This window comes from Rutidosis leptorrhynchoides, unplaced genomic scaffold, assembly GCF_046630445.1.
Source record: "Rutidosis leptorrhynchoides isolate AG116_Rl617_1_P2 unplaced genomic scaffold, CSIRO_AGI_Rlap_v1 contig60, whole genome shotgun sequence".
Taxonomy (NCBI): Eukaryota; Viridiplantae; Streptophyta; class Magnoliopsida; order Asterales; family Asteraceae; genus Rutidosis; species Rutidosis leptorrhynchoides.
The window spans coordinates 57278-72142 of NW_027266821.1; the positions used below are offsets into that span (position 1 = coordinate 57278).

The following is a 14865-nucleotide window of genomic DNA, read 5'->3' on the forward strand; positions in this document are numbered from 1 at the left end:
GTAATATTGTTTATTTGATCATGGTGTATTGATCTGTGCACTAATTTATATCCATTTTTTTTTCAATTAACATGATGGTGTTTGACTGTATGATGCTATAGTTTGAGTCATATATATATTTATGTAAGAAAATCGAATCATGTGGATGTCCGATCGATGAATTCAATAGTTGATTTTTTGTGGTTAACATAGAAAATAAGTCTGCAAAAAGCAGTTCTTAGGCTTACCCAATTCATGTCCTGTCACTTTGAGCATACTTATTCAAGTAGATAGAACCCATGGAACAGCGATCTTCTAATGTCGATTAGATATTGCTAGACATTAATGTTGTCATGAGGCGTGTGAGCTGTATAAATTTCAAAGTTAGAAAATTGTTAAGATGATGTGGTAGGTAGCTAGGGAAATGATTACACCACATATTCCATTTGGAAATCCACAACTTCAATTTTGCACCCAGCACAATGATAATTGAACTTATTTTGTTCGGCTAATATTTTGTCAAGGAAATACTCCCTCCGTCTCAAAATATTGCCCAATTATATTCAATCTCCTGGACTAAGCACTCCGTTTTGGGCACCAGATCGAACCTGACTTGCTACGGAAGTCTTTCAAGACTGGTACTAGACGGCAGTCCCAAAGTTACATGCAAAATATTGACGGATGGGCAGTACACGCCAAGTTAATCCTGACTGTACTGTCAATTGGGTAAGGGAATGTACATAGCCATACATTTCGTTATCTTTGTTTGGGCCAAGACTGTCTTGCATATCATGCGACATTGCATGTCAACATATAAGGAGTCCCATCCCAATACCAACAAATAAATAAATACTGATAGTAACTGTGATTGCTTTCTTTCTGAAAACTTTCCACGTTTGTTTCCATGAAAAAGATACATACGATACTAAACCCAACTGTATTTATGATCGGTTCTTTTGTCCAAATCGATACTTTCTCCGTCTCTCGATATAAGTTTTTTGAAGGATTAACACACAGAACAAGATAATAAGAGAAATACAACATATTTTGATCTAAATAATGCATAAAAACCATTATTTTTTAGACAAAATAAAAAGTTTAAAAAAATATATTGAGAGACAGGGAATAATTTAGTACTGATCGCAGCTGTTCTTTGCTTTCTTTCTGAAATTTTTGTCACGTTTATTCCCATGAAAAAGTCTCACTCCTACGAACTGTAAAATATATAGTTAATTACGGTTGCTTGTCTCTCCAAATTGATAATTTAGTGTCAGAATTGAATTGTTGGGGGGGTAGTTGATTAGGATATGCTTCTTTTGTGAAAGTCTTCCAACAATAGTCTGAGTGTAACAATCTAAAAGTTCCCTTTTTGAGTAATCTTATCACATACTTTAACAAGCAAATCGTCTGGAACGCACCAAACGAAATCAATTAGCATTAGTGTTACATAATTTAGCTAGCTAAAAACAGTCACATTACATTTGAAAATGGGACCACTAGACGACTTGCCACTACTACTGATATTTTGGTAAACAAACAGCTAAATTATGCTTGTCGTACAATGAACCGGCCTTCTCTCCCTTGTTCAATTTCACCTCTCTGGTGCATGATTAGAAGTGCTCGTCTTATCTGACATTTCCAAAATACAACAAAATATCAGATACGTCACAACATGAAGATTAGAGTTGCTTGGGGTACAAGGCACAACCCAATGTGTAGCTGTTATGGGTTATCTAAATAAAACAGGGTCTTTATCATCTCTTTGAAGGCACTTTAGTTAAGTGATTCTGTTATTTTATAAAGCAAGAAAACAATCCAAATACTTACAATTGATTCATTCAATCCCATTCTCACGAGTTCATCCATCAGCCTTCGTACAGCTATCCTGGTTCCAATAGCTGTCCGTCTCTTTATTTGTGCTTCAGCTTGCTATAATGTAGAAAAGTAAATAAAAGTTTAGATAAACTGGACCAGAGAAAGATAAATGATATAATGAAGATTGCATTTTCATCCCTTACAAACCTTGATCTCATTGGCAGTCTCAGCACTAGGGTTTATTTGTTGATTTATTCCTGAACGTGCTGCATCTATTGTGGAAACATTAAAAAGGCGTATTGCTTCCTTGACATCGTCGTCAGTGGCAACATGAGACCTAAATTGATTGAACACGAAATCAGCTACATTGAGAAACCTCTCCTAGAGACACGGATACACACAGTTAATGCATAAGACCAGTATACTTACAATTTCATTTTCGCAAGAGACTCGCTTAATCTTACAATAGCTTCAAGCTGCCTAACAGTAATAGGAATTACAGCTGATTCTCCAGTTTCATTTGCTTGCTGCCTCATGTTCTACAAGAATCAACATAAAACGTAGGCTACACCCTTTAGCAGATAAAAGATAAAGGATATCCATCTAATTTAACAATATACAATGCTAACTTGCCTCCAATTGGATAAAGTGAGAATGATAATAATTACTCTATAATAGTACATCGACTAATGTATCACATACTTTGTCGTGTTGATCTGAATACATAATATCTATTTTCGTCAAGACTATGCAACTAAAGATTTAAAATGAGTGAACACAAGTGTATAATTTCATGAACCAGCCCCTACTCTATAGAAGCAGGATTGCTAGGGTACCTGTCTGATTGTGACATATGCTTCCGCCAGCATTTTAGATGCAGATTCTGACAGGCGAGGATGACACTCTGTTCGACAATATTGTAGGTACCTTCAAATGTAACTCAGAAAATGTGAGAATAATATAAAGCGGCAATGGATACTCTATAAGGCAAATGCGTTTTCATATTATATACCTCTTCAGCCAATTCTCTTGGGTAGAAGTTCTTGTATCACTCGAGGCTGCGCCAGCTGAAGCATGAATTTTTACGATATGGCTAGCTATAATCTGCAACGGATGAAATATAGATGAAGTCAGCACATGGAAGGGCATTAGAAGACTACATTCATACATTTTTTCTTTTGTCGTGTTATTAAACTGTAAAAGTATCAACTGGAAGAATAGAACAATCGGTGATATTAAAAAATATATATAGTCCTGTTGGAATGTGAAATAGCTAGATATAGAGTTACTGCAAAAGAACATACTATATTGAGGAACCGTTAAAAATTTACCTTATCTTGACTGTACATCCTGATGTCCTTGACAATAAAAATTAAATCAAATCTGGAGAGAATTGTTGTCTGCAGATCAATATTATCCTGAGCGGTCTGACAAACAAATCACTCTTATAAGTGAGATTTCTTGCAAGATAGAAGCAAATGGAAGCAAAGTAGAATACATACCTTGAGGTCATCATAACGTCCTGATGGAGGGTTAGCAGCTGCTAGCACAGAGGTTCTAGAATTGAGAACTGTTGTTATTCCTGCCTTTGCAATGGATATGGTTTGCTGCTCCATGGCTTCGTGAATAGCAACCCTGAAGAACATCATGTGTTAACTATTAACTCTGAAAACACCAGCAAGTAGTAATAACTTGATGATAGAAGAAAAGTGGACCGTCATGATCTAGCCACAGTATTATTTACCTGTCTTCTGGGTCTCATTTTATCAAACTCGTCAATACAGACAACACCTCCATCTGCCAAAACCATAGCCCCCTCCTTCAAATATATCATAAATTCACGCTACATATACAAATCACAAGTTGTTAGAAGTCATACGATTAAGGAAAAACTGTTTCTTTACACGCTAGACCAGATTGAAACTTACAGAACCGCCATCTTGGACCACAGAAGCTGTAAGACCAGCAGCTGAGGACCCTTTCCCTGATGTATAAACAGCAATTGGAGCTGTCTTCTCTACAAATTTGAGAAACTTCAAGGAAAAAATCACAAAAGCAGCAGCCAAGTCAGTATCAGTGAAAAGAAAGAGAATATTTTCAACATAAACTATATGAAAGTCTTTGTAAATTGTTGTAAATCAAAGCAACGTGTTTTAAACTACAGTTTACAAATTTTAAGACTAACCTGGATTTAGCTGTGGAAGGATCCCCCAGAAGTAACACATTAATATCACCTCTCAATTTCACACCATCTGGCAAATTCTGCATGTATAGAATATTATTATGAGTAACCAACTCTAATCACCCAAAACTTGATGGAAATCAGAAAAAAGCTGGAACATACTAATGAATGACATTAAAATTTCAATATATACCTTCCTAGAGCCTCCAAACAGAAGGGCAAGCAACCGCCTTTTTCACATCGTTGTGACCAAATATAGAGGGAGCGACCTTAGAGCAGATTGTTTGATATACATCTTGTTGTTGTGCGAATTTTTTGAATTCTTCAATCTGCAAACAAAGCACTTCATCAAATGTCTATGTCAACTACTTGTCAAGTTAAATATGCATCACCATCTATTGCAGTGACAGATATATGAACCATAATTTTAATAGAGATGCTGTGAGGAATGGATTGCTAAGGTTTTGGCACTTGCCTCTTCCTGAGTGAAAGCAGCAGGACCCCCGAGAACTGGCCTCATTTGCCCCTTCTATTCCTACAACCCTAATATATGGCTGCCTAACTGCGACGGCTCCTTTGTGTCTGCACAATTTTATGGGTGAAGAACAGGTAGGCATAAAGAAAACAGGAATCAAACAATGTCAGATATCCCAAAAATGTCAAGCCTTACGAGGTGGCTGAGTTGGCAGCTTGAAAGATACTATATATCCCCATGATGGTCAATCTTGTACCAGGGACAATTGTCTGAACAAGATGACGATCTATAGAAAGAAGCATGTTCCTTGGAAGTTCCCCAGTGGGCACATCCTTCAATATCCAAGTAAATACCATCAGTATGACCAAGCCTAAAACTAACTTTAGATCAGCAAAAACTCAATAAACACGACCATTACCTCAGGATTCTCCTGCAGCTTCAATGTTTGTTGATCAACATATTTGCTCTTATCAGGAACGACAATCCATGGGTCAAGAGGACAAGGTTCTTCACCAGGCTGTAAAAAATAATACCAACAAACAAAGTCAAGCTCATGCCAGCAATAAAGAATAATGCATAGTAACAGTGGATACGAGGGAAACCTGAGGAGCATGATCACATGAACGGGGAATGATTGCTCCTCCAAGGCCTGGACGGCATGGAACTTCCCTAGTGTTTTTACAGTTCTTACATACTAGAAGAACATAAGTTGCCTTTGCTTTAACCCTTGAAGCAGCTATGGTAATCCCGGTTATCTTAACCAATTTCGAAATATATTGAGCCTAATAATCCATCACAAAGAAAAGAAAAAATAGAAGTATTGGTTAGAGAAACAAAGAAAGCTGGCTATCTCAACCCAACAAACAAAAGAAATAAGGAAATCACTGGAGCCTAATGGAAAGAAGCTGAGACGCATAACACCATTGAATAGAGCTTACCCCAAGCAAGCGAATAGAGGAAGGATCCTCTTTTGAAGAGAGTAGAATCTGGACATCACCAGTTCTGGCTCCACCATTTCCCCAGTCTCTCCTGCAACTTTCAACTTTAAACTTGCCAAAACTTCAGCTGCTGCCACCTCAAACTACACCCAAAATAGGAAATCCATTCAATCACAACCAAACATCACAACAAAATCCGCAAACCACGATGAATTATAGATCAGAGGTTGGGTGAAATTGAGAGGTTTACCAAGGGAAGGTAATCGGCAGGTGAGGAGCGGAGAAGGGAGGGGAGATCAGCATCGAATGCGAGAAGATCTTCGAGATTGATGAGCAAGAACTTAGCGTTGTTAACAAGGCTCTCTCTGTAAGGAAACACATTTTTGTCGCTCTCAAAGTTCCGGATGAATTCCTTAAATTCCGGAGAACCGAGTGGCGGCTGGCGTTTCCTGCGGCCGCCTCCTCCGACCCAGATTCAGGAAACTGGGCTTGATCACTGTAGTAGACTGCTCCTTCGTCCCAACCCGACATTTTTTTTTGCGTTTCTCTCTCTAGAAATGGTGACTCCTTTTCGTTTGTGCAGATTTGCGAGGGTTTTGGGAGTTGAGGAAAGCTATGTGGTCATTCTTTTGGCGGGAAGAATTTGGCGGAATGTACGGTGACGTGGCTTTTAAACATCTAAAAAATACAAATGCATCATAAAATCATAGAACGTAAACAAAATATAATGTTTTTTGTCAAAGATAAACATTTGTAGTATAACCGGAAATGGGATTTCCGGTTATATCATGTCATTAATTAAGAAAAATCATTAATTAAAAACATCGTTTCAACTATTTACAAAAATACTCCCAAGTTTTGATAAAAAAGCATAATAGTCCCTATATTATGAATTCTGTTTTACGTAACCAATTAATCGACTTAAGACAAAAAACTAATATCCAAATGCATGATAAAAATCTATGAAGACAATATACAACACTTTCAAGGATTATTAAGAGCACACCATAAAATGAAAACAATACATTACGCAGGATATCTTATAAATCAATACGAACATACTAGACAAATATTAAAAAAGGAGAAAAAATATCTGGAAACTTTAGAAACATTAAAAGTACAATTAGAAACTACATGATGGCAATAACATCTGATATAGTAAAAATAAAAGAAGATTTAAATGATATTAAAAATGAGTTAAAAGAAAAACTAAATAATCTAGAATATATGATTATGAAAATAAGAAAACTATTGAAGAATCATTTTCTATAATAAATGAATACATAAATCAACAAAAATCAAAAGACATATATTAAGAAATTAATAATTCAAAAAATTGTCTTAAAAATATTAAAAATTTATTAGAAAATCAGAATGAGAAAATTTTTCAGAAGGAGGGAGATATTATAGAAAAATTAAACGAAGAGTTATATAAATTTAAAAAATTAAATTCAGAAAAAGAAAAATCCATAATTCAATACCTGAATATCCAACAAGAAATCATTATTACAAAACCTAAAAGAATAATCACTCTAGAATTACCTCGTAGAATCGTATAATGGAACAAGAAAATATATCAGACCAAATATCAGAAGTTAGACAACTTCTGTCTCAACTAAAAATTATTGAAGAAGAAAAGGAAACTTATTAGCAATAAAAATTATAATATAAATGATGATAAAGAAGAAGTAGTATATGGGTATGAATCAGAAGATGATTTACCGTTTAGAATGAAACTAGAAGAAATTCCGGAATCAACTTCAGGTCATAAAAGAAGAAGAGAATTTTATCATAATGATTATATGAACGAAAAAGGATATACTAGACAAAATGACAAATGGAAAAAATTTTCTGATGAATATACACCATCAATAAAAACTAATATAGATATTCTAAATCTAGACTGTGTTCAAAAATAAAGAAGAAGCTTTTAACTCTTTGGATAAATAACACAGGGTTATTAATTCAACTAGAGAAAATATTTCAAGATTTTAATCCTAATCTAGTCTGGACTTTTGTTACTTACAAAGTAACAGGATCCGTGAAAAACTATTTACAAACTTTATCACAAGCACAAATAGATATTTTACTAAGAGAAAAAACAACAAACTCAGAAGTTTTCTTCATATTAGTAGATACCATAAATAGAGAATTCCTAGGAAAAGATGATGTAGATAAGAAAAAAGCGACTGAAGCCGCTGAAGCAGAAAAAACTTTATGGCATCTTAATAATATACAAATTTGCAATATGTGTGATCTAGAATCTTATACATGTGAATTTCAAAAATACTATTATAAATTACCTGCGGAATCTAGAGAAGTACATAAAGAAACATATCTAAATAAATTACCATGGCCAATAAGTAAAACTATAAAAGATATATATATGGCAGAAGTATCAAACAATAGAATAGCTCATACATTAGGAGGAGCTATAGAAATAACTCAAAATTATATAGCTGAACAATGTTTACAACGATCTATAAAAAATCAACTTAAACATCCTATCGGACAACTATGTTGTAAAAATAATCCTAGAATACCTGGTAATTATGGATGTAGCAAAGAAAAAAAAATCATAAAAAAATATAGATGGAAGAAATTCCCGAAAAATAAATATAGAAAATACAACTATAAGAAAAATAACTTTAGAAAAAGAAAGTTTTTCAAAAGAAGATTACCATATAAAAAAAGAAAAATATTGCCCTGAAAATAAGAAAACATGTAGATGCTGGCTATGTAATGAAGAAGGTCATTATGCAAATAAATGTCCTAATAAAAAGAAAATTGAAAATAAAGAAAAATTAAAAATATTAAATATAGCGATAGAAAATCATCTAGAATCAATAGAAGATTCAGATTCTGAAATAAAAGAAATATATGAACTAGTATCTAATAGTAGTCAGTCTTATGATTCAGAAGAAGATTATTCATCTTCAAATGAATAAACCTAATCCTAATTGTACATTCATAGAAATAAAATATAAAGAAAAGTTTTATGATGCATATATAGATACAGGAGCAACTTTGTGTTTTGCTTCAGCAAAAATTCCATTTCAATGGAAAAAACTACAAAAACCGTTAGTAATATCAATAGCAGATGGTAGTAAACATCTTATATGGAAATCATCATTTTTTAATAAAATAAAAATAAGAAATTATATATTTATAGTACCATCGATATATCAACAAGAATCAGGCTTACCTATAATAATAGGAAATAATTTTCTAAAATTATATCAACCATTTTGTCAATACTTGCATCATATAGAGCTAACTGCACCATCTTACAAAAATCAGAAAAGTACAGTTATAAAAATACCAATATTAGTAAGGTTAAATAAATTACAAATTACTCAAAAACTTAATGTTATAAATGAAAGATTAGGTATACCTATAGAATTACAAAAAGAAGTTGAAAATCTATTAGAAGATGTATGTAGTGATAATCCACTAGATCAGAATAAAAATAAAAATCAGGAACTAATAGAAATAAAATTAAGAGATCCTAATCAAGAAGTAAATGTAGAAAATAAAATCCCATATTCAAAAATTGATGTAGAAGAATTTACAAAAGAATGTGCTGAACTTCTAGAAAAAGGAATATTAGAAGAATCAACTAGTAGGCATGCTGCACCCGCATTTTATGTAGAAAATCATAATGAAATAAAACGAGAAAAAAAATGGTGATTAATTACACAAAAATGAATGAAGCAACAATAGGAGATGCTTACAAACTACCTAGAAAAGATTATATACTTCCGAAAATTAGAGGAGTCATTGGTTTAGTACTTTAGATGCTAAATCAGGTTTTTGACAGTTAAGATTGCATGATAATACTAAACTATTAACAGCCTTTACTTGTCCTCCCCATAAACATTATCAATGGACAGTATTGCCATTCGGGTTAAAACAAGCACCAGGAATTTATCAAAGATTTATGAATAAAAACCTAAAGGGATTAGAAGAATTTTGTCTAGTATATATAGATGATATACTAATCTATACAAATAATACATTAGAAGATCACTACCAGAAATTAAAAATAGTCTTAGAAAGAGTCAAAGAAAGAGGATTAGTTCTAAGTAAAAAGAAAGCGGTAGTTGCCAAAAATGAAATAAACTATTTAGGACTAACTATATCCGGAAATGGAGAATTAAAGTTACAAGATAATGTAATAGAAAAATTAAATAGTTTTCCTTCAAAAATAGAAGATAGAAAACAATTGCAAAGGTTTCTAGGATCCCTGAACTACATTTCAGATCAAGGATTTTTCAGATCCTTAGCTAAAAAAAGAAGGCTACTACAAAAGAAATTAAGTACAAAGGTCTTATGGACATGGAATATTAATGATTCAATACTTATTGACAAGCTGAAAAATGCTTGTAAAAATCTTCCAAAGTTATACAATCCACAAAGTGATGATTATCTGATTGTGGAAACAGACGCCTCTCAAGAAACTTGGGCTGGCTGTATGAAAGCAAAAATCAATATACAGACTGAAAAGTCAAATAATAATAAAGAAGTCGAAAGACTGTGCAAATATATATCGGGACTTTCTCAGAAACTGAGCAAAGATATCCAATACATGAAAAGGAGACACTTGCTTGTCTCAAAATATTAAGAAAATGGAGAATCGAACTTCTTACTAAAGAATTCGAACTCCGTACTGACAGTAAATATCTTACAGGTTTTATCCATTACAAAATAAAGAGCAACTATAATCAAGGAAGACTAATCAGGTGGCAGCTCGAATTGAGACAATTCCCAGCCATCACAAAATACATAAAATCAGAACAAAACGTCATTGCCGATACATTAACAAGAGAATGGAAGCAATCATCAAAGGAATGATGGACCAGATCGAAATCAAAGAAAAAGAATAGTTTAGAAACAGACTGAAATACAACAACTTGAAGCGGCAATCACTCAGTTAGGAGGCCATATTCAAGCATCAGAATCACTCAACACAAGCGTGGTGGATCCATCCTTTTCCTCACCAACAACAAAAACAAAACTACTGATCCAACATCATCAGCAACTACAACACTCCATTAACAGTACACTATGATACTACCAGATCATCCCCAGAAAAAGTTCTATGCTATATTCAATGGACCGATGAAGGGAGTATATGATCATTGGCATAAGGTTTCTCCTTTTGTTACTGGTCAGTCTAATATCCAACACCATCATTTACAACCAGAGAAGAAGCCCAAAAAGCCTATGAAGAATACCAAATCCAACAAATTCAAACAGAAACCCCCTATTATAAATCCAAACTACTTTCTTCACCATCATCTTCATCCAGACATTCAGGAAAAATGACCTCAATAGGTAAAATTCCCAACTCTAGCATCTTCAATATTCCTACTAGAGAAGAAAAGCACAAAGCCAAACAACCATCACTTTCATCATTTAATGAGTGTTATTCAATGCTCAGTCATTATTCAGAAAAAGAAATGAGTCAACATTTTTACCCAACTGTCAAAATAAATTCTAGCCCAAAAGCAGTATTTCTCCCTGATACAAATCCTTTAACACTATATAAATTCTTTATTCATGGCCTAATAGATACTATCTACCTAAAAGGCACCAATTTGCTCTCAGAGTTTCCTTTAGGACCAGCCAGTGCAATAAGAAACTATATGACCCGTATTGGAAAGGACAGAGAAGGAAAGGATAGGGAAATATTCATAAAAATATATAGCTCTTTTCCAGTTTTCAACAAGGATAAAATACTAGTCCCAAGTTATGCGGTCATGGCTCTAGGAATATCAAACAAGAACTACCCACCAAGAGATGGACCAACTAGTCGATTACTAACGGAAGATGAGATTGAAGAACTTAATGCCAAATACTTTGCTGGAATATTAAGAAACACTGGAAAAATCGATACCTATGGAAAATATTTTATAAACTATAGAAGTGAAAATATTCTAATCCATTCAAGGCACAGTCAAGAAATAAGTGATGAAGGAATTAAGAGCAATTCAGATATTCGAAGGATCATTTTCGGATTTCTCTGGACCATTAGCACATCTTCCTCAAAGGACAAAAGAAATGATATGCATTCTCCTACATAGCAATAGAGATAATAATTCTTCAGACTCTATCTCTATAATAATGGAAGAAGACAAAAAAGAAAAAGAAGACAAGGAAGAAAAGCCATCCACCCAAAAGGAATCCAAAGATGAAATAATGACAACCACTATCTAAAGCAAAAAAAAGATGTCCTTCCACTCAGCCCACAAGAATCCAAAGAAAAAATAATCACATCCACTAGTTAAAGTAAGATGTAGACATTTGTGTCTTCTTGTAAAAAACGTAAGCCCTGATGTAAATTTTCTAAGGGCATCAATAATACAACAATAATGTAATATCTAGGGGCGTTAAGTGGAATATAGTCCACTCAGTTTATGTATAAATATGTGTTCTCTGGTTCATTCAGAACTCAGAGTTTATTGAGTAAAATAAAATTCTCCTTTGTTTGTTTGATAACAAACCAACGTTTTGATTTCCCGTTTATAGGAAATCTGTTTTACTAAGCAAATACCCAAAAAATTAGCAAACAATATTATACCAAACACACAAACATCAAGCAATCTATTATCAAGGAAACAAGACAATCATCTGCAAAAGCATTCAAAAAGCATAAGGATTCAGGTATGGATTCGCCAACTGATACACTTGATTTATCTTTAATTGAAAATTCTAGTACTGCATAATTATTTGCTTTACAAAATGAAACTAATCAAAAAATAACTCAACTAGAAGAAATAATTTCCGATTGCAAACAGAAAGTAGATATAGAAAAAATTAAAGAAATAGAAATATCATTCAGAAGAAAATTACCTTCTGATCTAGCAAAAAAAATAGCAACTAGATATAAGATGTATCTATTTTCATTAATTGATAATTCATATAAGAAGATAGAAGAAAATATGGATATATTAACCTATATTGAAATACAATTAGAATATCTGTACGAAACTAATATGTATTACGATACTGAAGCATTAGAAGCAGATTGGTCTGACCAATCTATTTAGAATATATTAAGCGTTTGTATTTCTATCCTATTAATAAAAATCTATTTATTTTCTTTCAATTAGCCAATTATTCAATTTCTACTCCGCATCAAATTTCTGGTATCAGAGTTAGAAGAAAGAAAATGAGTTATATTCACAATATAGCACAAGAAATATATGTAATGAAAATAGAGAAAAACAGCCCAGATCTGAATAGTTTAATAGATTACTGTGAAGAATATATAGAAAGGTGTTTTACGACCTTAGAATTATTATGGAATTAGGTAATGAAAATATTAGAGCTTTAAATATTTTACGATCAGAACTATCACAAAAAAATTGATCTCTACTGCATTATGCTAGAACAACTCAGACTTTATAATAGTTAAAAATAGAAAAGAAATAGCTTCATCTTCGTCAACAATTAATACTATAGACTATTTAGATCTACAAGAAGAAAAAAGTACATTTAAAAGAGATATCTTAGTTAACAAAAATATAATCAAAAAAATTAAAAAAGAAGAATTAAATCTAAAAGAATGACAAGATATAAAAAATTCATTAAGAAATCTTCTAAGTAGGAAAAATATTCTTTACTTTGGAAAAATTACTGCAGAATATCCAATAGAAATTTCAACTACGACTGGAGAAACTAGTATACCTATTATAAGTGGTAGTGAAATTAAAGAAAAAATTGATAAGTTAAAAATAAAACAAGCAGAAAAAGATAAAATAGACTATATTCATATATCAACTGTTCAGATTCTAATAAAATCAACATTCATGGAAGGAATAGATTCACTAATAAGATTAGCAATCTGTGATGATAGAATTCAAGACCCACGAGATAGAATAATAGGAATAGTAAATGGAAATTTAGCATATACAAAATTAAAATTTAATGTATCACTTCAACTAGGAATACCTTTATGCACAGAAAATCTAGATAGGTCATTAATAATAGCATATAAATTCATTAATAATAGCATATAAATTTTACAGAAATAATCTAATGGCTAAAGAAGACTACCCATTCACTATAACTTATGAAATAGGATATGCTTTATCAAATAGTCATCATAGTATACAATTTAAGGATAAAGATAAAATTTATTTAGAAGATCTATTCGGTATAACAGCTAAAGTATGAACAATAAAAACAACACTAATTAGTTCAGTACCGAGAATAGATAATACAATAATAAAAGAACAAATATTTTGTAGGCCAAGTATGAAATTAATTAGAGATAATATTAACTACATAGCAGATGAAGAATCATCGTCTTCCAAAAATAATAATATACAAAATGAATTATCAAAATTAAACAATCACCTACTAACAATAGAATCTAAGTTAGAAAGAACCTTATAAGGACCAAACTTTAAATCTATACATTTTATAAGGATTAATTTATATTATTAGACAAAAACAAAACAGAAAAGATAAATGCGGGACCCACGAACAGTAATTAATTAGTAAAAACAGTATGACCGTGAATGGAGTTTCCGGTCCAACTACTTGATGTTCACCTTCCAAGATTAACATGTATAAAAGTAATACACCTTTTAAACATGTGCAAGGCGCGTGACATATTAATTTTAGGGATAATGACCCTGGAGGTCCTTGAACTCATGCTAGATTATCAACCAGGTCCTGGAACTTCACCCACTAACAATATCATTCTTGTACTCTCAATCCATCGGGTGGGGCTAAATCCACCGTATAAAAGGCTAAATCCATCGGATTTATAGTTACTTGACCAATTTATCCCTTTTTAATTAATTAATCTCTTAAAATTCTCATCAAATTCAGACGAAAATTATTTTGGACTTGCTTTCTACCTGCTCACCGTTGTCGTTCTATTTCTTAGGTATTCCTTCGAGATAATTACATTTTTAGCACTTTAAATTAATTTAGCTAACAAATCATTATCTCGTGAATTTTTTTAACAAATTTGTACAATTTCATTAAATCCTTAACAAAATCATACCTACCGTAAAAAATCGTTGACGTGGCAACAAAAATCGGTTAAGTCTACCCAGTCATCACCACCTAGACTTACACGTCACCTTGCTCAAAAGTTTGATACGTAAGCGTCATCAACCTTGCTCAAAAGTTTTCCAGAAGAATCCGGCCAACACCAATGGCGGTGCCACGATCAGACATCGTCGGATTCCAGAAAATTTTATATAGCCGGACTCGTTTTGACGAGGTGAACATCATGGTGGTGTCGGATTTTCCAAATTCAAAATCCGTTTAACGTAGATCTAAGCTTAAAGCTTCGGCTCCCGCACCTTTAAGCTTAGATCTATGCAAGACGGTTTTGAATTTGAAAAATCCGACATCACCATGATGTTCACCTCGTCGAAATGAGTCCGGCTATACAAAATTTTCCGAAATCCGACGACGTCTGACGGTGGCGCCGCTAAAAGTGGCGGCCGGAT

General features: G+C 32.8%; 1 protein-coding gene across 1 annotated transcript; it reads right to left on the reverse strand.

Annotated features, from left to right (window-relative positions):
• Positions 1-1524: 1524 nt before the first annotated feature.
• On the reverse strand, positions 1525-5920 carry LOC139884775 (DNA replication licensing factor MCM5-like). Its single transcript, XM_071868761.1, is given in 22 exon segments — positions 1525-1608; positions 1807-1908; positions 2002-2131; positions 2224-2333; positions 2631-2721; positions 2807-2898; positions 3126-3221; positions 3297-3432; positions 3543-3637; positions 3723-3827; positions 3976-4056; positions 4170-4193; positions 4195-4305; positions 4452-4478; positions 4480-4558; positions 4647-4783; positions 4870-4968; positions 5054-5233; positions 5390-5454; positions 5457-5532; positions 5640-5812; positions 5815-5920. Coding segments are annotated over 22 exon segments (2199 nt in total).
• Positions 5921-14865: the final 8945 nt, after the last annotated feature.